At 37.8% G+C, this 25,687-nt stretch overlaps 4 protein-coding genes across 13 annotated transcripts in view; 1 reads left to right on the top strand and 3 right to left on the bottom strand.

Moving 5' to 3' along the window:
* The window catches only part of LOC122418025 (protein PALS1-like), a 58,896-nt gene extending 55,253 nt beyond the window's left edge, over positions 1–3,643 (bottom strand). For both annotated transcript variants that reach the window (XM_043432013.1, XM_043432014.1), the window contains exons 1-3: positions 3,525–3,643; positions 2,536–2,648; positions 2,183–2,240 (exon numbers count right to left, since the gene is read on the bottom strand). In XM_043432013.1, the coding sequence (XP_043287948.1) occupies positions 2,183–2,240; positions 2,536–2,648; positions 3,525–3,588 (235 nt within the window). In that variant the 5' untranslated portion in view covers positions 3,589–3,643. The remainder of the gene's footprint in view (positions 1–2,182; positions 2,241–2,535; positions 2,649–3,524) is intronic.
* Positions 3,644–10,573: 6,930 nt separating this feature from the next.
* On the top strand, positions 10,574–14,016 carry LOC122418030 (acid phosphatase type 7). Of its 2 annotated transcripts, none has more exons than XM_043432028.1 (7): positions 10,574–10,748; positions 11,593–11,702; positions 11,929–12,123; positions 12,206–12,533; positions 12,961–13,143; positions 13,255–13,474; positions 13,568–14,016. In XM_043432028.1, the coding sequence occupies exons 2-7, from the start codon at positions 11,606–11,608 to the stop codon at positions 13,862–13,864; spliced, it is 1,320 nt and encodes a 439-aa protein (XP_043287963.1). In that variant the 5' UTR covers positions 10,574–10,748; positions 11,593–11,605; the 3' UTR covers positions 13,865–14,016. The 2 variants fall into 2 exon arrangements, with proteins under 2 accessions (XP_043287963.1, XP_043287964.1); XM_043432029.1 differs by lacking the exon at positions 10,574–10,748 and adding an exon at positions 10,979–11,457.
* A 1,054-nt stretch (positions 14,017–15,070) lies between these two features.
* Akt (Akt kinase) lies at positions 15,071–20,223 on the bottom strand. The gene is made up of 7 exons (XM_043432027.1): positions 19,547–20,223; positions 18,338–18,605; positions 17,789–18,023; positions 17,498–17,695; positions 16,894–17,164; positions 16,372–16,608; positions 15,071–16,256 (listed from the first exon to the last, which is right to left on the bottom strand). The coding sequence occupies exons 1-7, from the start codon at positions 19,623–19,625 to the stop codon at positions 15,913–15,915; spliced, it is 1,632 nt and encodes a 543-aa protein (XP_043287962.1). The 5' UTR covers positions 19,626–20,223; the 3' UTR covers positions 15,071–15,912.
* A 997-nt stretch (positions 20,224–21,220) lies between these two features.
* tou (toutatis) overlaps positions 21,221–25,687 on the bottom strand; it is a 74,556-nt gene continuing 70,089 nt past the window's right edge. For all 8 annotated transcript variants that reach the window (XM_043432004.1, XM_043432010.1, XM_043432008.1 and 5 more), the window contains 2 exons: positions 25,004–25,471; positions 21,221–24,612 (listed from right to left, as the gene is read on the bottom strand). In XM_043432004.1, the coding sequence (XP_043287939.1) occupies positions 24,435–24,612; positions 25,004–25,471 (646 nt within the window). In that variant the 3' untranslated portion in view covers positions 21,221–24,434. The remainder of the gene's footprint in view (positions 24,613–25,003; positions 25,472–25,687) is intronic.

The following is a 25,687-nucleotide window of genomic DNA, read 5'->3' as shown; positions in this document are numbered from 1 at the left end:
TTACTCTGTTTATAGCAACCTCGTTGCAATTATTTTTTAGCCGTTTCCTCCCAGTGCCATTATTTCCAACGGATGAATTAACGCTTTTAAGCATTTTTTTATTAATCGCATTTTTTGCGACGGTGCCTCATCGACTCGAAAATATTTTCACTAATTTTCCATCTCCGACGATTATTTATCAAAAAATTTTCCACCCAAAATAAAATTTCAAATTCAAATGAAATAATAAAAATAATAAATTCGAATGAAACCATTAAATCGCTAGATTCTAATTAAATAATAAAAATGATAAATTCAAATGAATTAATAAAAATAATGAATTTAAATGAAATCGTTAAATCACTAGATTTGAATGAAATAATGAGAATTATAAATTTAAATGAATTAATAAAGATAGCAAATTGCCTTGAAATGAAAGAAATAATAAATCGAAATGAAAACATGAATTAAAAAAGTCATCAAAATTGATGATCGATATCGAAGTTTTTTCGATGTTTTGATTTTTATGGTTTATTATTTTCATTGCTACAGTTGTCTCTGTCATTACTGTTGATTTTTGCGTCGATCGCTCGCTGTGCCCACGGTATAGGATGATATACCTCCATTTTTCAGTGTGAAACATAATTCTTCGATTTTTCTGTCATTGCAATGCTCGATAAAGAAAAATGAAGAATTTAGAGAAGTGTTGTTACGGCGCAGGATGTCGAATGGCGACCGAATGAAATTTGTTGGTTCTGCGAGAATTATTTTGATCCTGCAACATGTTCCTGCTGCGATTAAATTTTTTTTAAGCTAACAAACCAGAGGATTGGACCAACAAACGTTTTATCAAAACCAACAAACGCCACTCGTTCAACCGATTTTTCGTCTCAATAAAAATTTTTTTGAATACCAAATTCTCTTTTCCCAGTGAATAATTCCAATTTGGCAGGAAACGTGGATTCGAAGGAGACAGAAAAAAATGAAAATTGCGGCTCGCGGGTTTCCGACGGTCTCTACTTTGCCGCTGTGCTCACTTCGGTCGCAGTCTGATCCCTACACCGAAGCGTATCCACTGACCTGACAAACCGTGCTCGGCCAGTGGTAAAAGTACGTTACTGTACGGCCCTCGCATAGAAAATCACACACCGTTGTACTCCCAGCCGGATATAATCTGCCCGTTTTTTTCTCTCATTTTGTCATTGTCGCTGTTTTTGTTTTGTCAAGAGCCACTGATACGAAAGGAAGGCAAAAGAGACGAGAGAATGAAAAAAATCGTCTTTTCGACACTCGAACAAATGAAATTCTTCAGGAAACAATGCGGATCCGTGGATTCGGAAAATTCTCGAATTCATCATTCCATTTTTCGACTTTCTAATTTATTAATGAAACTACAAAAACCTTAAAATTATAAATCATTTTTGAAATTTTAAGGTCTTACATGCGTCTAGAATTTTTAAAAAATCGATTTTTTCTTTACAGATTAGCATTCTTCATAGTTTCAGGCGTATTTCTGTGAAAGTCGATTGTAAAAATTCCCTATAGATCGAAAGTTACTATAGAAAACTGCCCAATGAGAGGGCCTGACGTGCACTTGAAACTTTAAATGCGTTTTTCTCAAAACAACTTTTTCTAGCACGGTCAGCATGATCACTCATACCGTTTTTAATATTTTTTGATGCTTTTTTTTGAATATTCGAAATTGTTTTCTTTATAGCCTGTCGATTCGGATTCTCGATATTGTAATTAAAAAATTTTATAAACATAATTAAAGTCCGACATTTATGACACAAAATGCACACTTTTTTAAAAACTGCCGTAAATTACTATAAATTTTTCGATTTTTAAAAATCCGGCTCGACTGACTGTAACTACAACTTTATTTTCCAATATTTTTTTTTACGTTTTGCAAATCTATCAATATTTGAAGAAAAAATGCTGCAGACCGTGGAGCAACTTTTTTTTCATAGTGCTTCCGGAAACGCGATTTTTTATGTTCGAAAAAATTGTTTTCGAAAAAAAACAATGAAATAAATTTTTTTACAAAGTTTAAATACTAATAAACAGTGTATAAAAATTATTTTTATTAATTTCTATTGCTATTTCTCCTAAAAACAGTTTTTCTTTTAGCGCATTTTAGGCACTGCTGGACGTCTTTAACGCGTTAATAAAATACTCTTCTCACGCTTTTTGGGCTACTCACTCATTTTGTTGCCTGTTCTTCTCGTCACCTGAAGACTTATCGTGCCCGATTTGATGCACTGAAATTATCGAGTTATTAAAAAATGGTTTTTTTTTTTCAAATTTATTAAATTTGCTCTAAAATTATCGAGCTCTTGATTGATGACTTTTGAACAATTTTGCAGTTTGAAAAAAATTTTTTTTTCAAATTTTATTCTGTTAGTCTTGGAATGTTGTTTCAAATTTATAATTTTTTGAGCTTTTTGTTGGTGGTTTTTGAAAAAATTTGCAATTTTCAAAATCTTTTTCGGTTTCGGTTATTTTTTGAATTTTATTGTTTTTTTTTGTTAGTTATGAGAAATTTTACTGTATTACCTGGTGTATGTACTGGCTGACTTCAGCGTCGGTTGCGTTCTCCAGAGTACGACCGTTGACCTCGAGTATTTCATCTCCAACCTCCGGATTATCTGCGTTGTCCGCTGAAGAGCCTGCGTTTCAATCAATTCTTTCAATTACCCGATATATCTCGAGTAAGCAGCGAGAAGCTCGCTCATGCGAATTTTGGTGCGATCGAATTGAATTATTCAAAAAAACACTAATTCAGGACCCAAAATTTGAACCAGAGAATTCGCAGAGAATTTTCCTTAAATCATTATTTTTTGTGAATAAATGGAAATGAAAAATTAATTTAAGAAAAGTTTAAAAAAGTGAATTTTTCGAATGATTATCAATTTGAAGGTTCTTTTTTCAAAAATATTACCAAAAAAATCGACCAACTTCTTATTAGTGAAATTAATCAAATAAATTATTCAAATAAACTAAAAAAAAAAAAAAAAAAAAAAAAAAAAAAATAAGGCATCGAACGAATAAAAAAATAAAAAGAAGATAAATAAAAAGAAATCAAATAAAAAATAAATTAAAACATTCAATAAAAATGTATGATACAATAAAATTAATTTTTTTTTTCACAATTTTAGCAAACATTTTTATTAAAAAATTCAAATGAAAGTAAAATGATTTCATTTCAGCAAAATATTCAATGAAAATTCACTGAAATTTGCATTTTTTAAATCTTTTACATTTTTATATACGAACTGTCATGAGTGCGTTCGAATAAAGAATTGAATCAAAATTAATTGAATAAATATTCAATAAAATTTCATAATGCAATGAAATTAAAGTTTTTTTAATCTTTTCCCCAATTATGAGTAAATTCGAATCGAAGTCGATTGAAGACATTTTAATGAATATTTAAAAAAATTCTTTTTTTTTGGAGTCATTTTTACAAATTCGATTTCAAGAAAATTCATCAAATTTCGTTGTTTTTAAAGCCTGCAACAAAAAAAAAGCACAAACGAACGCACCGTAAAGTTTGATTTTGCCATTGTCGTTCATCAGAATGATGATGTATCCTCCGAGGTCGACCATTTTTACAATATTTTTGTTATCCTCCGTGTAGTTTTATATCACGAATTTTCTTCCTTCCCCCCCCTCCCCCCCCCCCCCCGTACCCCCTAAAATAAATCACGACACAAATATAGTTGATTCCTATATCGCAGATGTCACGGTATAAGTAACGATCTTTTCCTAGCGAATTTTCGAAGTTTCATATCCCCTGATGACAGGGACAAACGAGGACTAGAAATTTCTTCGTGTTGTCACAAATTGCGTGGCGTTTTTTTTGTTTTTCTTTGTTCTTCTTTCGCTCCCAAAATGATTTCACTTCCCGTTTTGCTCTCGCGCTTTTGCAATTCTCACTTCACCCTCCATTTTGATTCGAAAAACATTTTTTTTTTTTAATTTTTTTTTGGAAAAAAATTCAAATCAACGAGACGAAAAAAATAAAATTTATATTTTTTAGACTCTCTTTAACGAGGGTCTCACTCGAAAAACAAATCACTGGCGTGGAAATTTCGAGTTTTTCGAAGCTTTGGAATTTTTAAAAAAAATTTTGGACGGTCCGTTTAATTATTATTCATTTGTTTTATTTTATTTTATTTTTTTTTTTCGTTACGAAAAATCGTCGAAGGGGCGCGCACGATTCGGCGATTCTTATGCCCCTGCGCCCTCAAAATGTTCGTTCATTTTGTTGTTGTTGTTGTTGTTGTTGTTGTTGTTGTTGTTTCCTATTCACAGTTCACGTAAAACTTTGTTTTTAAGAAACGTAAATTTTAGGTGAAAAAAAACTGGCAACGAAAGCTTCCCGCTGACACTTCCGCACGATCGTTATCGAGCTTTTTTTTTGTTCCGTTTGTTTTTACGTAACCAACGTGCTTTTTTCGTGCGAACCGGAAGTGCATATTTTCCAGCGGAAAAACCCACGGGAACGGCGATTTTTTTTCCTCGGCTTATCAGATTTTCGTTCTTTCCTCGTTTCCTTTAAATTCTTTCCACTTTTTCGTATCCTCCGCACCAATTTTTAATCGTTCGTTGCTATTTTGTACGGAAAATATTCGGAAATTCTGCTCACCCCCTGAGACTTTCTCGCTTGCTACATTTTCTATGATTACATTTGAAATATCAATAAATTTTGCCACCCCCCCTCCCCCCTCTCCTATGCCCTCTCAATCCTCGAGGATGCTCGTGGCTGGAACGTTTCAAGGGTGCATTTTTTTCGGCGGAATCGAAATCCGCCTTCGGTTAAAAAATTTGTTTTTTTTTTTTCAATTTTCTCTTTTCTTTTTCGTATTTTCTCACTTTTCCCGCTTTTCTTCGATTATCTCGGTGCTCCGTCGCTTTACGAAGGACTCGTCGCGCTATTGATCAGCGCTGGGAATCCTTAACGTTGTTAAATTAATTTGGCAATGTTTTTTGTTTGTTTGGAGTTTTTTTTGCACATAATTTTGTTGCTTGGAGTTGGTTAATTTTCACGTCCCAATCGAACGGGTTTTTGGGCATGGGATTTCATGTTTTTATTCGTTTTTCGGATCGCCGAATCCGTCGAGCTTTCAGCACAAATTGATTTAAATATTTTTTGGCGTTTCATCAATCGGTGCCGAACTCTCAAGGCCGCTGTCCAAGTTCCTTTTCGTATAAATTGCGAATGAAGATCGAGGCTCGGGGCGGTGCAAGTGGCCCTACGTACGGCTGTCTTTTGGCCTGTCAAATGCGTCGATCTCACGAGGTTCGTCGTCGCTTTCGGATCGATCGATTTCGGCGTTGATCCCGGTGGCGAAATTCTTAGCAGCGAATTCAGTATCATCGTAGACTCTCTTCGGCGCGGATGCAGCAGCGCGAGATTTTCCTATTTCTGGGGGAGAGACCCAGAAAAAAGAAAATGCCAGAAAATAAAATTTGTGGGTTTCAATTTTTGGATGGAAAAAAGCCCATTCTGTCGAGCTTCACACTTTGGCATTCGGAGGACTTTTGTTGCCCGCGTTCTAGAGACGATTGTCCCTGAATAAATCCTCGCTGAATTTTCACCCCCTGGACGTTAACACGACGCCCATTCGAGGACGATTTTTCCCGCGATGATTTTTCCAGCCCCCTCGCCACCGAAGAGATTTCTCGTCCTTTGGGAACGAACTTTGCTCGGCATTTTTCAAATTTTTCCAAATTCTCTCCAACTCCCTACACTCAAAGCTTATTCTTAAGGGGTTATTTGAAGGAACGAAACGAAAACGAGATATGGAGAAAGAGAAAATGACACGCGGAGAGGCCAGAACGCGACTGGCACCCTCGAACGACCGACTGACTCGGGATTCTCTACCCTCGTTCCTGTGTAGCCTCGAATCCAACTTGGCCATCTCGTCGTCGTCCTTTCTCTCGCTCTCATCATCTTTCTCTCTCCCGCTTACGCCTGCGCTCGCGCACCCTCCGTTTTATCCCCGCCTCCGTCACCCTCCGCCCCTTCCCTTCATCTCACTCACGATGCGAATTTTCTCTCTATCGTCCCACGCCCGTTCACAGCATCCCTCTTCGCCTGCCAGCCTCCCGGCCCCGTTCCCACCCCTCGAACGATCCCCTGACACGAGAATAGCGAAGCTGGCTTACACTGTCCGAAGGGTGCTGCTCCGGGGTAAACTGTCATCATACATCCCTCCCACGGCAACCTACTTTACCGACCGGGGCCTCTTCATACACACAAATATGCGCAGATTCGTATTTAGCCCTTAAAGAGCCAACTTTAAAGACGAAACTCCAGTCGAGCTCGAGAGACAGTTCTGGGTTCAATGGAATCAGAAACTGGGATTCGAGACTCGTTTTCTGATATCCTTTGGCCTTGAGGTCTGTGGGAATCAGAAGAATTCTAATTTCACCCCTTAAAAGACGAATTTTAAGGAAATCATCCAAAAAAATTCGGATTCGGAGTACCCCCTTAAAGAGCCAAATTCAAACGCGGGGCTCCAGTCGAACTCGAGGGATAGTTCTGAGATAATCGCGATGGAAAAATCGGACTCAAGACTCGTTTTTTTTTACAATTCTTTGAGCTCGCTCGTCTGTGAGAATCAGAAAAGTTCGTATCTTATCCCTTAAAATGTGGATTTTAAAGAAATATGGGTCACGTTGGAAGAAAAAATTTGGATTCGGGGGTTACCCCTTAAAAGACGGATTTTAAAGGAAATTATTTGAGTCAAGTTAGGGGAAAAAAATTGGATTCAGATTACCCCCTTAAAGAGCCAACTTTAAAGACAACTCGAGTCAAGTTCAAGAGACAGTTCTGGGTTCAGCGGGATCAGAAACTGGGATTCGTGTCTCGTTTTCTGGAATTCTTTCGGCCTCGAGATCTGTTAGAATCAGAAAAATTCGAATTTCACCCCTTAAAAGACAAACTTTAAGGAAATCATTCGAATCTATCAGTCGAAATCGAATCGAATCAGTCGGAGAGAGGAATTTTTGTTCGGGTTACCCCCTTAAAGAGCCAACTTTAAACGCAGAACTCCAGTCAAACTCGAGAAACAGTTCTGAGATAATCCTGATGGAAAAATGGAACGCGGGACTCGTTTTCCGTAATTCTTTGGGCCCGTGCTCCGCGGGAATCAGGAGCAATTTTCTTTATTTCGAAACCTCAGTTGTCTAAAAAATTGCACATTAAAATAAATCCACCTTGGAACCGAGTTCGGAAGCCCTATTTAAGTATTTCGACGTAACGTTTCGTGAGCGAGAAAGACCAGCTTGATCGCCACCTTGCGGTATTTGTGTGAACCACGATAAACTTATCGGCATCGTATCCACCGCCGTTTTTTCTCCAAGTTTCTAACACTGGTGCATGGCATTCTTCAGTCTCAAGTCTCGATGGATTCTGAAGACTGTCAGGGGTCCATGACCATCGGACGTATCTGTTTTCTCTGCTTTTAACCTTCCCTCGTCTGTCGTTACGGACACGAAGGCACAAACGTGTAGGTTCGCATAGAAAAATGCGTTTTTTTTCTGTAGTGGTCCGAGTCACGAGAGCGATCGGAAAGAGCGCGAAAGCTTCCGGCTCGTCTTCCGCTCCGGGGCTCTTTTGTGCTAAGCTGAGAGTTATACGAAGAATTTCCTCCCTGAGAGGGAGTTTCCACGAAGAAAATTGGTTTTCGATAGCTTTTCAACTTATCCCAGACACGAATCATTGGCTTTGATCGATCGGATCTCATCCCACGACGATTTTATTCGATAAAACAATTTTCCCGAAGACCCTATTCCCGCCAATCACTCGGCATTTGCACAGTGAATAAATCACGAAATTCCGAAGCGAAAAGTCTCCGAGCATTTTTTCCTACGACCCACCGTTCTTGAGATATCAGCTAATTAACGCCTCGGCCAATCGCACGCGGCAGTGAGCCGCGCCGCGGAGCGGGGGAGGCCCCGCCCCTGCCGCTCCCCACTCCCGGTCGCAGCGGATTGGCTCTCACCAAACCGTGAATATCCCGAGAACGGTTGACCCTAGAAAAAAATGCTTAAGGACTTTTCTCTTCAGAATTCACTAATTCAACTATCCCCTCCGGTCAAATTATCATTCCTCCATTTTTCCACCCTCCAGACCCAATTTATTCGCATCATTCGAAATCCCCCTGAAATTCTACGCTCCAATTGCTCCTGTCATATCCCGCGGTAAGGAACGGCACATACATTAGCACATTCTGATGGTGCGTTATCGTAATACTGACCGAGCTGGAGGCTCGAGGTCGCCAAGAGTGCAGTTGGCAATTATGTGTGTCATCCTTGGCTGACGGTGGCGGCAGCAAGCGCGGGGGGGGGGGGGGGGGGCGGAGAGAGGGGAGGGGAGATGAGAGAAAGGGAAAATGGACAAAGGGATGCTGTGCGGAGAATAAGAGAATGAGAGAGCGAGAGAGAGAGCGACGTTTGAGACGAGATAAATCCTAAAGGGGGTACGAAGAAAGGAAGGACAGCAGCGAACGTAGGCAGAGAGAAAATAGACAATCGAGGCCGCAGGCTCGAGTCGTACGAGAGCGCATCGGAAAATAGTGATGGAAAGCGCAAAGAGAACGAGACACTTAGTTTGTACATGAAAAGCTTGACTGGTGAACAAAAACGGAAGCTGGTATATGAGAAAACTCATACATAATGGGAAAAGAGCAACGGAGAGAAAAATTAAATGAAAGTGTGATGCACACGCCTGTTGTATGTGCTTGCACAAAGTGCGAGGGATCAATATATACAGAATCGGAGCTTCCACTGGCCCCTTCTCGCTCCCTCGTTCTCCGAAGCTCCTTCAGGAGTCTCCTGCTTCTCCGTTTCATTCTCTCCCTCCCACCACCCCCTTAATTTCCTTCCCAGAATCCATTAATTCAAGGTTTAATGAATTTTTTTTTCCGCCACTCTTCAAATTGTGCCAAATTGCGATTCTCTTTTGTACGATTCTACATTTTTCATTTTCAACTATTCCATTTATTTTCCATTTTACGAAAATACCTTTTTTCACTCATTCGTCGTTTTCGAACGGTACAACAAAAATTTAACTGTCGAAATTTTTGATAGAAATTGAAAATTCCATTTTTTATCAAACCAGAATTAATTGGTTCGATTATTGAATTATTTCAATTCGAATTTTGATCGATAATAAAGCTGTTTACTTTTTATTTCATTGAAATTCTTTGATATCGTGAATTTAAATTTTTATTCGAACTCAAAAATTTTATTTCACTCATTAAATAATAAAATTGAATTGAAATTATAATTCTTTAAAATAAAAAATTTACTTGAATTTGTTATTTGGGTCAAATTTATCAAATTTTGATGATTTAATTGAAATTTGAATTTAATTGATAATTTTCCATTGTAATTTTTGTTATGAAAAATTAAATTTGGCATTTTTAATTTCAACTTTTTTATTGTTCAATTTTTTAAGTTAAATTTTTAACTTTTATTCTTAGTTCATTTTTATTTTTGATTAAAAATTTAATTTTCATTCAATGCAACATTAAATTGAATGAATTTTTTCATAAGTCCATCGAAGGGTTCCAATAATTTACTGACTAGTGAATCACTGACCAAATGAATGAGACTGAGGCCACAAATTTGGCTAATAATTGGTTCGGGCTTCGATTCCCGAGTGTCTATCGAGAGAAAAACTCGTGTAGTCCCACAAGAACGTGGGACACACACAAAATACATCAATTCTTGAAGCTTAAAGCGAGAAAAAAAAGCTAAATTGAAGGTAGCAAAGCAAAAACGACTTGTTGCGCAACGACGATGCTCAATCTCGCTCTAATTGTGTCCGGGGGCAATGTAAAAAGCGCATCTTGCTCGTGCGATACCCATGAAAGACTGAGAAAGAAGTTCACTTCTCGCTTTTTCCCAATTCATTATTCCTCCGTCCCCCTGCCCCTTAACGTGTCTTCGAAAATGAACCGAAACATCGAAAAATTATAACCTCAAATTGAGCAAGCGCACTCTATTATGTTTCAATGATTCTTCCCTTTAAATTATTTTTGTAGATAATTTTTTTATTATATTAATAAAAAAAATGGCGGTCAATTTTGGAAGGCAATGAGAAATTGAATTTGAAGATTTTTCAACAGGAATACCTAAAATGGCGCAATCGGTGGAAAATGGACTCAAAAATCATCGAACCTCGGACTCGTAAGCATCAAACTGCGCTACTGGAAGCTCTAGCAATCACCGAATTCCGGGCACATTTTCTATGCTGCTGCCCTCTACCTCGAGTGTTGTTGAAATTTCAAACAGTTGAGAATCAGAAATCTATACGACGCGAAAATAATTGAGTTCCTGACAATTGCGTGAATTGTATCGAATCTTTGGGTACTCAAAAAGCTTCGTGAGTTGCCGACGTCCTTCGAGATTTAGAATAATCAAATTTCAAATTTAAACAAAAATTGTATGGATTTAAGTAAATTCTGTCACATTTGAAAAAACCGCCACGCTCCTTGCTCTCTCGATGCCTAGCAACGAAAGCAACATATGGCGACGGCGTCATGGGCGTCACGGTCGATGACGGACAGCACATCTACAAATGCAACTGCACAATGAGCTCGCTCCAGTGTTCGGTGCATGCTGGATCAGTGTTGCATGACTTATCAATCGTGCACGTCAAATAATCTCGTTTATCCGGCCTTGCTCCACATTTCGAGTCGAAAAAAATAGTCGCGAATTCAAAATTGCGGTCGGCCATCTTTGCATTCGCGGTGAGTGTTCAAATTTTGAATAAAATACAAAATTTCACGTTTTCCTAAATTCTTTAAACGCTCTTTGAATCGCGTCGAAACTCTCAGTTTAGTGATTCATCAAGTTTGTTGATTTTTTATCTTCCGTGTTTTCATTGTTCTCTCCACTCTTTTGTTTTTTCTCACGTCCCGCATAACACTCACTATGCATGCTTTGTCATCGTGTCCATCATTCGAACGATTGATACTTTTTGCGCTTCAAATTTTATCAATTATAGAACGTTCGTTCTCAGTCTTAACAAAGAACTATTTTTAGAAATTTTTTAATCGAAATATTTGCGTTTCGACGTCTATCCTTCTACTTTGAAGCACTCAAAACCAATTATCGCACTAACACACGTCACAAAAGCCATTCCTGATTTGAGGATTTCTCAAAATGTTGTTTAAAAACACTGTAACGGAGTCAACAGTGGATAAAATAATTTAATTAATGATAATTAATAAATAATAAAATAATCAATGAACATTAAAATTTCTTCAACAATAAAAATTAATCGTGCAAGAATTGTTTGGTTTTGCATGAAAAGATCACACAATTTGGAGCTGCCTCGTGCAGTCTCTGAATTGAAAATATATTTTTTGAAACAAGCCACCGAGCTCTGTGCAGATATTTTTTGTTATGGCACATAGTTCATGCTGATCGCGCCTTAAATAATCACAGAATTTCAAGGTAATCGACGCAGTAGATTTCTGAATATTTTGGGTGCCAATGGAAAATTTTGTTGATGAGAAAACTTTTTAGCTGCAAACGCTGAAAAACTTGTTGACAAAGACGTCAAAAAAGCAACTCTGTTATTTGTTTTAGAAATTTCCAATCAATGGCTTCGCTATTAGGGATTCTGTTGCTCGGATTATTCGGGAGTACACTGGGATTGGTGAAATTCCAACCCGAAGCTGTTCATCTTTCTTATGGAGGTAATGAGGAATAGAACGATGCAAAAAAATGATTGAAACATAACAAGTGAACGAAACCATAGGAAAATGCATGACGAGTAAAAAGATTTTTAACGTCTACAGAACAAGAAATTTGAAAGGACCATACTAATTACAAAATTTTATGACAAAACGTTTTCTTTTCAGAATTTGTCAGACAGAGACTTTGATATTTTTATTTGAACCTGTTGAAAAATGTTTTTGACAGAAAATCCTCACGATCTCGTTGTAACATGGAGCACACGGGACAACACAAACGAATCCATAGTCGAATATGGTATCGGAGGGCTCAAGTTCGCAGCAAAAGGGACAAGACAGTTATTCGTCGATGGAGGAAAACAGAAACGAAAACAGTATTTTCACAGAGCTGTACTGAAAAATTTGAAGCCCAATAGTAAATACGGTGAGTCACGTTTCCACAGCTCTAGAAATATGAAATTCCATAAATTTTGGCAAAATACTAATTTATCAAAATATTTTTGCAGTTTATCATTGCGGAAGCAGCCTGGGCTGGTCCGACATGTTCTACGTTCAAACTACACCGGATGATTCAGCCGACTGGTCTCCTCATCTCGCGATTTTTGGCGACATGGGCAACGAAAACGCCCAAAGTCTTGCCAGACTCCAGGAAGAGACGCAACGTGGCTTCTACGACGCTATTATTCACGTTGGCGATTTCGCTTATGACATGAACTCTGATAACGCCCGAGTCGGCGACGAATTCATGAAACAAATCGAAGGAGTCGCTGCTTACCTTCCCTACATGACGGTCCCTGGAAACCATGAGGAAGCCTATAATTTCAGTAATTATAGGTAATAATTAAAATATTTTGAAAAAACCTTTCGAGTGATTCAAGTTTTTTGATTGAAATCTGCGATCGAGCAGAATTGAGCAGATATTTTTAAACTAACGATTTTGCAATCGAAAAATTGAATTGAATCATTTTAAATAATTGGAGCAAATGGTGAAATTGACTTTCTTTCAAAAACTGTGGTTCGAATGTGATCACTCAAAAATATTCTGAACAATTTACTAAACAGAAATTTAAAAAAAAAAAGGGGAGTAAAAACATGCTTTTCGGATCCACAGAGGATCGAATTTCTAATGATTTGCTTGCAAATAAAATTAGCGCCAACTCAGTTCGGAGGAAGTCCTGTAGTCAGATTTTCAATGTTGATACCCACAGGTTTGAATCGAGAAAATAAATGGTGGAAAAATGAATGAAATGAATTTTTTCAGAGCTCGATTTTCGATGCCTGGTGATTCCGAGGGTTTGTGGTACAGTTTCAATCTAGGACCAATCCATTTCGTGGCGATCGAGACCGAAGCTTATTATTTCATGAATTATGGAATTAAGCAGGTTATCAAGCAGTTTGATTGGTTGGAGAAAGACTTGGCCGAGGCTAACAGGCCAGAAGTGAGGTAAGGTTTTTTCCATCGATTTTTGCTACGTGCACGAATTTCATGAATTATTTGAGAAATTCGAAAAATCAAGATTTTGTAAAAGTTGCTTTAAACTTTTTACGTTCTCAGGGCAAAGCGGCCGTGGATCGTGACTTTTGGTCATCGCCCGATGTATTGCAGCGACAAAAATGCCGACGATTGTACAAACCACGAATCCCTCGTCAGAGTTGGTTTGCCTCTCTTGCATTGGTTCGGTCTCGAAGATCTTTTTTACAAATATCGTGTCGATCTCGAGATATGGGCTCACGAGCACAGTTACGAGCGTATGTGGCCACTGTATAATTTCAAGGTAATCAAAATTTCGTTTAGAAAAAACTTTCGGAAAAATGAAAGTGATGAAAAAGCGAAGTATAAAATATGAAAAATTCGACTTTTTTTCAAGGTTTACAACGGAAGCAAAAATGAGCCTTACACGGATTACCGAGCGCCGGTCCACGTGGTCACGGGATCGGCGGGTTGCAAAGAAGGAGTCGACGATTTCGTCCGTCCAAGTCCGGAGTGGTCGGCATATCGGAGTTCCGATTACGGATACACGAGGATGAAGGCATACAACAAAACGCATCTTTACCTCGAGCAGGTTTCGGACGACAAGAAAGGCGCAGTAATCGACAAAATGTGGCTGGTCAAACACTCTCCCATGCCGAATTACTCCCATGCCAAACTCCACAGAAAAGATTGAAAATACTCGTCACAAAATTTCTATACATTTTTAACAATTGAATCAAAATTATTGGCAAAATTTATTTTCCATGACAACGATTTGAATTGTAGAATACTGTACGAAAATAAAGAGAATGAGAAAAAAAAATTCATTTTATGTTATCGAATGAATTTTGGGTTTTTTATACTGAATTTTTTCCTCGATAACTATCGTCTTCAACTCGATTGTTTTCAATTATTGTTGAATTGTCAAAATTAGCAGGGTTTAAAAGATGGGGGAGGGACCTGCCAGCAGCCAATTTCTCTTAAAGGGGCAAAGAAAAACTAATGAATGGGATCGATCCTGAATGTGAAAACCCAAATTTCGACACGATCGATGATAGAGTTTTCGAAAGCCACGAAAATCCCAACTAGACATTTCGACCTCTTTTTTTTTTTATTCCATAATACGAAAAAACAGCTCATTCGTTTGATACAATATAAAATTACGATTATTTCAATTTTTAAAACCTTTTTTTTTGTTTTTTTTTTCTTTAAATATAAATCCACTCCTAATTTTTATTTCACTAGAGAAAACTCAGAGAAGAGAAATCAACGAAATTCTCGTTTTTTTTTTTCAAACTAAATCATTCGAGTTAATCAGATTTATGAACAATGAAGAACGAATTCAATTTGGGAATATGAACATTTGAGTCGTAATTTCAATCGGGAGACGAAGAAAATTTTATATCTAAGAGGACAAATACCGTATTACTGTTTAATTGTTAAAATATAAATATATGTATAATAATATAATTATTATAGAGGATAATAATAATAATAATAATAATAATAATAATTTCTTATTGGTATAATGGTGTGTTTCATTCGTTCAATTCGGTTTGTTTTTTGAATTTTTCTTTGTTTCCCATTTTTGAATCGGTGCACGTCGAGCCTTCTCGTGGCATCCTTGTCGCAGTTCTATTTCGTTTTTTTCTTCTGTCTCTTCTATTAAAAAAACGAAAAATTCGATAGGGGGGAGGGGAGGAGTTCGTCACTCTCGTCGATATTTCGTTACTTTGAATGTTTAACTTTGAAACTGGCGATAAAAATTATTTCTAGGCATTCGATGATAATTATTGACGATTCATAAACGTTTTTTTTCACGTCTTCAGTTCTTTTTTCTTTTTCTTAGAAAAATTTTCAGTAAGGCCGTTCACAAATTACCATTTTTTTCATTGTTTTCCTCTTTTCTCCATTTTCACCTTTACCCGATGAGTTTAACGACGTTTTACACATTTTTGAACAGCTAAAAAATTCACTGGAGTTTTGGGGATTGAGATAATATTAAAAAATTTCAACTGTTTTCGGAGTTTTACGAATTTTGATTTTGAGCATCGACGACGGAAAAAACGTTGCTTGCTTTTCAAAACGAAATTTTCGAAAAGTTTGTTTCTTTTTTTTAAATTTCTGAATATATCGTAATTAGAAAAAATTTCGGTACATTTTATTACGGAAATGAATGGAAATGCAATAAAATTTTTTCGAAAATAATGCATTATCAATGCAGTTATAATAATGACATACGAGCAGCTTAATTCTGTAAAACGATGATTTTTGGGTGAAAAAAAATGTGTAAAACGACTTAGTCTGCCACTTTGAGATATGTTTTAAAAAATGTAAACATGCACCACACAAGCGTCTCGAAGGCCGATAACTGTTTCATTCCAAACAAATATATCCGACGAGTGTTAATTCGATTTGTTTTGTTCCTCGTGTTTCTCTCATTTTGTTATTTTTTAATAGTTTAATTCCCTTTCGCACCGATTAAAATCGATGACAAAAAGTCGTTTCAAACGAGACTCTTAATTCCTCTCTTGGAACATTGTTTATCGCGTTCGTATCATTATTTTCTTGTGTAATTGTATTTTCATTTTTTTGCATTTTAGCCCCTGCAGTGTCCCGCCAAAAAATTGGCACGTACGAACGAGAATAACGTCGTAATTGTGTGTGTTTTTCCTCCCATAACTTTTTCTCCTTTCAACGACTTTTTTCAAGATTTTTCTCAGCTCGAATCGTCAGCGAGTGTCAGTGATTGATCGACACGATCGACGATGTCGCTGCCGAATGACTCTCTTGATAAGAGAATTGTGGAAAATGCTCCTGCTCCTCAGCGATCGAATTCAAACCGCTACCGCTGCCTAAAATCGCCGCCTGATCCGGCGGCGTCAACTCCACACTCTCCCCCGTAAATTCTGTGTCGAAATAACGCGTGTCCGTTTCCGATGTTACTTGAGGCTTGAAAGGGGGTGGAATTTTCTTTTGCACCAAATCCGACCAATCGATCGATGAAAAAAATGCGTGATTCATTATGTCCTTAGCGTCGTTTGGACCGCCGCCTAATCTTCTGTTTGGATCTTTTATCAATAAACCTGAAAAAAATCAATTTTTTACATCCTCTGAAGAAAATTTTCCATTTTTTCATTCTTATTCGTTTTTCCACCGTTTTTACGGAGCTTAGAAATAAAACGAATTGAAAAATCTTGCCTCCCAACATGTCCCTCGCTTCATTCGTTATATTTCTTGGAAATCTGACTTCCTCGAGGAGAATAAGGGTAAACAATTTCTCGTGATCACGATTGTAGAAGGGAAGACGACCGCACATCATTTCGTACATGACAACGCCTACGCCCCACCAGTCGACCGCACGTCCGTAGTCGTTGTCCTCGAGAACCTCAGGAGCAAGGTATTCCGGCGTGCCACAAAAAGTTTTTGTCGTCCTTCCTGAAAGGGGGAAGAAAAAACTCCATTTTTTCTCGTCATTTTGCATGGTTTCGTTCAAGGTTAACATTATTTTCGCGTCATTTCGTTTTCAGTCAAATTGCAACATTGTTTCAGGACTACTTTGAAGGAGCATCATTTTTTACGACGAAACCCACAAATTATTCCAAAAATTGACAGAAGCCCTGCCCTTGACAGGTGGCCAATCGGGCTTCGGATTAAATCGACCCAATTTGGCAATAAGATAGCCAAATTCAAATCTGCCCTTTTTCAATTGAATATACGAACCATAAGTGATGTCTTCTTTGCAGAGACCGAAGTCCGCAATTTTAATATGACCGTCCTTGTCGAGAAGTAGATTCTCGAGTTTGAGATCGCGGTATATTATTCCTTGGGAGTGAAGATAACCGAGTGCCGATATTATTTCGGCACCGTAAAATCTTGTTCTGTCCTCTCCGAATACTCTCGAACGGCTCAGGTGAAAGAACAATTCACCACCGTTGACGTATTCCATTACAAAACACAAACGATCGGCCGTTTGAAAACTATACTTTAGGGACTGTGAAGTAAAAAAAATTACTGATTATGCTAATCGTTGTAAGGCGTGAAAACAGCCGATGCATTTTCTTTGAAAACATTGCACTTTTGGGTGCAAAAACATACGAAAGTCGATAAAAATTTTGTATTTTGTCGAAGAAAACTCAAAATTTAAACCCAATAAATTGGAATGAAAATATTAATGCAATGAAATTTGAGTTTTTGGCTTCGAAGCTGACAAAATTGGAATCTCATATTCGAGCATTGGAATTCGTCCAATTCTGACTTGGAAGTTGACAGTTAATTCAGTACTTGCGAGTCGATTTCGCCGTTTTTAGTCAAAGATGGAACTCACTATTAGGAACGGATGATTCGTGGTTCTGAGAACCCGATTTTCCGTGAGAGTGTGAGCTACCTCGTCCTTCCTTATAATAACTTCTTTTCGCAATATTTTAATAGCGTACAAATGTCCAGTGGCTTTTTCTCGGCACAATATAACTTTGCCAAAAGTTCCTTTTCCAAGAACCTTGAGGAATTCGAAATTTTCGAGTGTCTGGAATGAAAAAAATGGTAGAAAATCGTTAGGAGCGAGATGGACTAAGATTTTTTGAGGCGAACGTTGATTTTCCTATTTTTCATCACTCACGACTTTTTTCTTCCCCGAACTTTTGCTACTGGAGGTTCCCTGAACACTGAACTTCGCCGAAAGTTCGTCGATGCTACCGTCGCCATCAATATCACCGGAAACGACGCCGAGCGAACTGCCCGAATCCGATCGTCCGCCACCAGCTGATTCCATGTCCATGTCCTCCGGGGACGATGACATTTGCATTTGTGGCTGATGCTGCTGTTCCTCGCTGGCCAAACGGTCGGCGACGTATCTGCCAATTAGAAAATCAAATTCCGTACAAAAATTTGTCAATTTTCTCCACGTATTTAAAACGAAATTTTAAAGAATTCACTTATTTCATTGGGGACTGGACAAAAATGAAAAATTCTATTTATCCGCCAGAATTTCATTCGTCATCAATTATTTTATGAAAGAAACTTCCATTGCTGATGAAACCGTTGAATGCTTCCAATTCGGTCAGAAATGTGAAAAAATTTGTGATTTTTCTATCCCCTCCGATTGCGCTGTCGGCATCAGAATTATGAAAATGATGTAAAAATAGATAACATCAGAAAGAGTTCAAACCTTATGGCGGTGACCCAATCCTCCCGTTCTTGTTCCGTCTCTACATGAAACGTTCTTTCGATAACAGTGGTCCACTGCAATCCTCTTATGACAAAGGTAAAAGGTTTTGGTCGGTCGACCGACATTATTTGACAACCTCTGACAGTGAAATTGTTTAGCGGCTGCGCAGCAGCCGCCATTTGTTGATCCGGCTTTGCTTTGAAACCAACTAGCGTGCCGTCATCTCGAAGTACAAAATAGCGCGATCGCCAATTCTTTATGTGCTCCCCTGTAAAATATATGAATTTTTGAAAATATACTTTGCTGTAAAATTCACTAAAAAAAACCTAGCTGTTTCCTAAAACCTCACTATTTTTCCCAATTTCCCAAATATCGAAACCTTGTAATGGTTCAAGAGTATTTTTTCATTTTCACTTTGAAATTAACCAAGTTTGGAGTGTAATTTTTATTTCGACTTATTTCATTCTGATTTCTGTAGAAAAATCATCTCTCAATTTGATTAATTTTTTTTCCAGCCAACGCAAATTCCCAGTTTCATGATTTTTTTTCAATAACATTGTTAATTGGTGTTTGGTTTTCAATAGTACAAAATATTGAGTCAATTTTACTCGTGAGACGAGTAATGATAAAAACTCGATTTTTCATACAATTGCTATATTCAATGTAAAATGAAACATATTTTGAGAAAAATATGGTTTACAAAAAACACATGCCCTATCAGTCATTAATGCAAACAAAAATCTTATTCTCATGGTAATGCGGAATATTTCACAACGTGAAGTTTCGTCGAAAAAAAAATATTTCGTAATCTATCATATTTCAGGTGAAATGACCCGCAAAAAAATACGAATAGTGAATCATCCACAAAGTCAACAAGAAACCGTTATTTCGACCATGCTATCAGCGAAAAAAAAACGAGAATTACATCGTTTTTTATCGAGAATTCAAAAACAGAAAAACTTTCGTTCGGACGTCCATAATTTAGTATGAATTTTTACGAATTATAACAATAATACAGAATAACTGTGGATTTTTACATAAAAATAAAAAACATAAACAGAACGTAATTCGGACTAAAAAGCCGAAACATTCGATATTCCGTATGAAAAATAAATAAAAAATCTTGAAAAAAAAAGAACATCGCTTTTATCATAGAAATAAAAAAAAAAAAAAAAAAAAAATAGAAAAGCATTCGCATTGGTTAAATACCGCGTTTTTGGAGCCAGCCTTCTTTGACGACATGCTGACTGGCGCCGGACGCCACGGCGCCCATGGTTGCGTCCCCCATGACCCCGACGTCGTCGTCCGCGGGATCAATTATATATATATATTTGTTTATTTTGTCGAACTTAGACAATTAGGGGGAGAAAAAATGTGTTTAAAAATGATATAAATCGTCTTTAAGTTCGGGTAAACAACGTTTTATTTATGAATCGGACAACGGCGGGGAGGGAAGGTGCGGGGAGGGGGTGGCAAGGGAGAAAAAAGGAAAATAAACGTGCAAAGATCAACGATCGCCGTTTTGTTGCGCGACGACACGCAATGACGACGAATAAACAAGAAGCGAAGTGTCTTTTTTCTTTCTTTTTCGTTCAATGAGGTTTTATTTTCACGATGTGCAAAAAAAAGGCAAAAAATAAGTGATTCTCTCCGACGTCACAGTCATGTGGGGCTTATCCAAATTTTGGCACTTTCAATACGATCGTAAATATACTTGTTTTACACCCCTATATTATATCGGTCCGCGAAAATTACGATCGGCAAACTTCATTTACGCCTCAAAAAAGAATAAACGCGCAGAGCGCGCACACAGTAGAAAGAAAACCAACACGCACGAGAACGGGCATGGGCCGATTCACATGAAAATTTTGTTGTTGGGACGCATGGAGACTGGGGCAAACAAAATTTCTGAAGATTCACAAAATACAATCAATCTGACAGCGTTCAGTTGGACGTCGGAGCGTTCCAAAACTCGTCACTGCAGCGCTACACTCGGCTTCCCCAATTATCGACATCGACTTTATATAATTAGATTGCATTTTAAATTGTTATCGATTTTCTAAACTTATTGGCACTGCAGTCGAGAAATGAACTGAGCAAGATATTCGATTCGATATTGTTTATTATTTCAACATAATTGATGAATGAAAATTCGATCAAAACTATTTTCCGAAACATATATTTGACACCGCAGCAGCGCTGGCATCGCCAGCAGAGAACGGAAAATTCTCCAGAAACCGGTACATCAAAAACTCAAATAATAAAAAAACAAATGAATAAAAAAACCTGAATTTCTCAATGTTCGTCTACTAATTCGATCATTGAACTCAATTACTCATTAATAAAATTAAAACTGCGTGAGTCGGCAAAGAGACAAAAATATAAAGAGCAGAAAAATTGAAAGGCCAGTCCACGCATGAGATTTGTATGCTTGGAACAGATCCGAAAAATGGCCATAAGAAATGACGAAAACATTAAAAGTTTTTTTCTCCAATTTCTTTATGCACTCCATGAAAATGTTAAAAAACAAAACAAAGTACATAATAATCTCGTAATTTTATCGAAAAGTGAAAATCGAAAAAACCCAAAAATGCTCAAAGCGAAGAAACCAAAATTTCAACCCAACCAATAAAAATAACTGTCTCGAGTTGTAGTCGAAATTCGCACATAAAATTCGGAAGCTCGCCGAATAGGATTTCCTCGTTATTTCGTATTTCGAATTAAAAAATGATTTTTTTTCCAATTACCATTCAATTTAAAACTGCTCTAACCTCAATCTGAAACCGTTCCATAAAAGTGTGCAATACCAAAATTCGAAAGAAAACAAGAAAGAAAAAAAAGTACTTAAATGCAAGAAATAAGAGCGCAAAATCGTATTCATAATTACTTTCTGTTTACACGCTTCGCTTACACTTTATTGATTCATTTGCGATACATTAATTAAGTCTGGGTTTAAATAGCATTGTTTTTTTTTTGTTGTTTTTCGTTTTTTTTTTCTCGAGGGTTCGACCTATCGCAATTCCCTCCGATTATTACAATAGACGATCATGTTGTGTGTGTGTGTTTTTATTTATTTATTAATAATAATAATAGTCATTATTATTATTTAAGACTAAACTGAATCCACACACTTTCGCTCTATTCGTTTTGTATAATAATAATGATTTAATCCTCTCGTAATTCCCACGCTCAATATTTCGTGCTTTCTTTTTGTGGGGTTAGAGTGTCGCGAGTGTCGTAATTGAATGTGTTGTTTGTCATTTTTTTTTCTTCGTAGCGTTTTCGATATCAATTATCAATAATAATCGCAATATTCCTATTATTATAATAATCAGTATTATTCTTATTTTCATTCATTCGGTTTTTTTTCATGAATGATTCATCATTATTATTATTGTTATTATTATTATTATTATTATTATTATTTCCTTCTATATATATATAATCGTAAAATCGACGTTTAAGAACTAAAATTCGTATAAAAAGCGTCGTTATTCTTACTAACAATGTAACTGTCATTGTGGAAATAATATTGAAACTCTTACAAAAAGGTTTTTACGTGTAACGTGTTGTTTTTATCATGTCGGAAGTGTTTTCCCTCAATGTTCAGTGTCACAACGTCGTAAGTGAGTCCGTGTTTGTGTTTTCATTTGGAAAAATGTTGAAAAAACCTCGACGAAGGGACTATGGAAAAAACACAATGAAATATTTGTCGACTGTGAAACTTTCGCTGCTTCTCACTCTGTTTTCCAAGCAAACTTGACAAAACTCGGTATTTCTAAGGGCTTAGTTTATTTATCGAGCCTTTTTCGCTCCTCGAGGAAACTTACAGTGATGCTTTTCTTTCTAATCAAACAAATAATTTAAAAATATCAATTTCGATGATACTCACACGCACGCATACACACACACACACACACGTACCAATACGAATTCGTTCGTTATCTACATTTATCAGCGAATTCAAGTTCTCAGCCCTCGAAATTCAATTTCTTCTTTCAATCGCTTCAACTCGGTTTTCTTTATTTTCACTAGGCTTCGGTTTTTTCCAGCGTTTTAAAAATCTTCCTTTTCTCCATTTTTCTTCCCTAAGTTTCAGCTTTTTTTATAATCCGTTTCACTATTTTTATGAGCACCCTGCGAACCACTTTGTTTTTCATTCTCTCTGCTTCGTTTTTTTCTTTCAATTATCTTCACCCTTTTTTGCTTGTTCGAAGTGTTTTTCATGCAACGCTTTTCTAATCGAAAGTTTTTCGTCCGGTTATTTCGTCACTACTCCGATCTAGTTCGAAGTGGCTTTTTCAGTTATCTTCGTTATTCGTCGCGCAAATTATTCACGTTTCATATATTTTTAAATGAAAGTTTATCGTTCGAGGTGCGAGGAATTTTTTTGCTTCTTCAATAAAAAATCTGAAATTTGGACCTACAGTCGAAGAGCCAAAATTTAGCTCGAATTTAAAGTCCTTGTGGAGGCGAAATTTGTCCGGAAACGAAGCAAATTGTCGTGGATTTTAAAAAATCTACAAATTTCCAAATTGAAGATCTTCAAAATCATGCATTTCGGGAATCGACGAAAATTCGCCAAAAATTACCAAACAAAGTTTCTCTCATGCGAACAGTGGGGAGTCTCGTCGTCAAAAACAAAAATGGTCAAACACATTTTTCCTCTCCGTTATTGTCGAAGCCATTTTTTCAATATTTCGTTCGCAAAATACCCTCGTCATCGAACCTAATTCATTTCTTTTTTCTCTCAAAAAAACGGACGAAATGCGCGCGAAAGAAGTTCAAACATCCGGCTCGTCATTTTTAAATTCGTACTTTGTATTTCACTAGTGAATTTCTAATGCCTTTTTCTTGTCGTCGAGATAAGATATGAAAAAAGAAAATTTGCAAAGGAACTAAAAAAATTTCAACATCCTCGTTTTTCCAACGCTCTCCGAAACTTTTCGTGTATTTTTGCAAATTTTCTTTTTATTTTTTACTTTTATTAATAAGCATTTATATTTACATATTTATATGCCCATCGTTAAGTTGATGAAATTTTCGAGTTTTTTCCGCGCCTTTCGAAAATCCGACGACCAAACTTTTGTACATTTTTGGATTTTTCATCCTTTTTTTTCTTTCCCATTCCCGTTTTTCTCTCCCGTGTCAATGCGTGTGCATGTGTGTGTGTGTGTGTGTGTGTGTGTGTGTGTGTGTGTGTGTTGCGAGTGTGTAATTTTCGATAAAATCGTTGTTTCCTCACGCTTCAGTTCGCCGCACCATCGCTCCAGTCTTACGATTATTTTTTTCTCACATTTCTGTTTTTTCCACCGTTTTCCCTTTCTCAATGGGCAAAATTTAAAAATACTGACATTTACACATAACGATTTTTTTCCATCAGCCGGATCCGCGCGACTTTTCGGATTCTCACGACGGAAAAGGCCTTTCCGTCGTAACTTTTAAACGCGCCGATCCGAAAGCTCAGCTCCGGCGACGACGACGAAGCCACAAAATTTTCTGTTCTCTTGTAATCACCGAATGAAGGAAAACATTTTTTTCTATCGTTTTGCACAGCTTTTCTGCTTCCCTGGCTTTTAATGCAATCGCGGAACTCCCAAAATTTCGCACCCTCGTCGTCGAGCGTCGAAAATTCTCTTTTTTCGTTTATACACGTTATTACACATTAAGTTCTATATAATACAAGCACGATTCGAGGTTCCGGAATCGTGAGGAGGGAAGAAAACTCAGAATTTTCTGTATAAGTACCGTCGACCGTAAAAAGGTGTGTCGATTACGAAAGAAGAGTTTAGATTGGAACGAATCGGGGAACAATGAAGGATGGAACGAAATAAAGAGTTGAGAGAATAAAAAGGAAATGAAGGGAAAGGAAAATCGTTCATTGCTAACGAGGGCCACTAGAACGCGGCCAAATTCTGGAAGTTTCCCTTTCGATCTCGCGAATAATTTTTTCTCTCGTTTCACTTGCGATTAAAAATAAATCGCAAAAACCGGAAGTCCTGTCGCGCCCGGAATGAGGGCGGCGAGCTCAGAAGTCTTTGATTCAGTAATAAAAGTGCGCAAAACTGTTGCAAGTGTTGCGCGACCTCCCCGAGCCTCAGCTATGCGTCGGGGGCGGGGGCGGGGGCGATCCTGTGATTTCGGTCCATCGCATTTCGAAAAAGCTTCTCATTCCGTGGCCGGCTTTGCCAACCGGACTGTCGTCTTCGTTGAAGACCTCGCAATTTATGAACATTTGCCGGACATCAGCGCAGAACTCGTCCCGCGTCTTGTACCTGAAAAAATCCCATTTGTTATGAATAATTGTTGGTGCTATTGAAAATATCGTTGTCAGGAGATTGCATGTACGGGGGATAGTTAGGGGGTTGAATTCTGAAGAGAAAAGTCCCCGGGCACTTGAGTCTACGACGTACGGTTCGGGAGTTATCTTCGAAAAGAGGCGACAGCGAATCGCGTGCGCCGATACGAGCCGATGGGCGTGGTTTTCGTTTGTAACGGCGGAGGAGATTGGGGCTCCCTTCCCGAAGCGATATCTCCCGAACGGAGACGCACAGAGAAAAACTTTTGGGGACTTTTCGACGCGGAATTGCACGACGTTGCTATCTGTTGGGTCAGAAAATGTCTCACATTGAGAATAACAGTAATTATTTATGAATTGTTACTAACACATTGTCCTGAAGTCTTTTTTTAATGGTACTGAGATCCATCGGAGTTTTGATGATTTTCTTGTAAGTTGGGAACTGTTTGGTGTTGACGGGCAGCAAGAATGGCCATGCTTCGTCCTGCTGTTCCAATTGTTCCAGGAGAAGTTTGCAAGGTGCAAGTTCCCGCTGCTGTTTCTTCGTCAACGTTTTACTCGCACTGCCACTTCCAGTTGCGCTGCTTGCCGTGCTTCCCGTTCCAGTGCTGTTGCCACTTCCGCTCGTCGTTGTCCCAGTAGACGAGGTCGCGCCGGCGTTGCTGTTCCCGCTCCCGGCTCCCCCGGGTCCTCCTCCACTGGCGCCACTTCCGGAAGTACTTCCGACTACGACACTCGCTCCCGATGCTTCCTTTCTCGGAGACGCCGTCGGCGTTGGTGGCTCCGATGAACTGACCTCCTCGACGTGCGTGTTCGAAGCCGTCGACGGCGTTGGACTGCGATGCAAAACACATTTTTTTTCCATTTTCGCTTACTTTTTATTTTGGCTTTTGATTACATAAATAAATAATTGTTGCAGCGAGCAGACGAACCAAAATCACTTATTGGTCTTCGAGACCGCAGTTTCGTCCGTGTTAATATTGCTATTTGAAAAATCGTGTCACTTTTTTTTACGATTTCGTAAATTTTTCATTACTTTTTTTAAGCAGTGC

The sequence above is a fragment of the Venturia canescens genome, chromosome 11 (assembly GCF_019457755.1).
Source record: "Venturia canescens isolate UGA chromosome 11, ASM1945775v1, whole genome shotgun sequence".
Taxonomy (NCBI): Eukaryota; Metazoa; Arthropoda; class Insecta; order Hymenoptera; family Ichneumonidae; genus Venturia; species Venturia canescens.
This window is presented reverse-complemented; position numbering and strand designations above follow the sequence as displayed.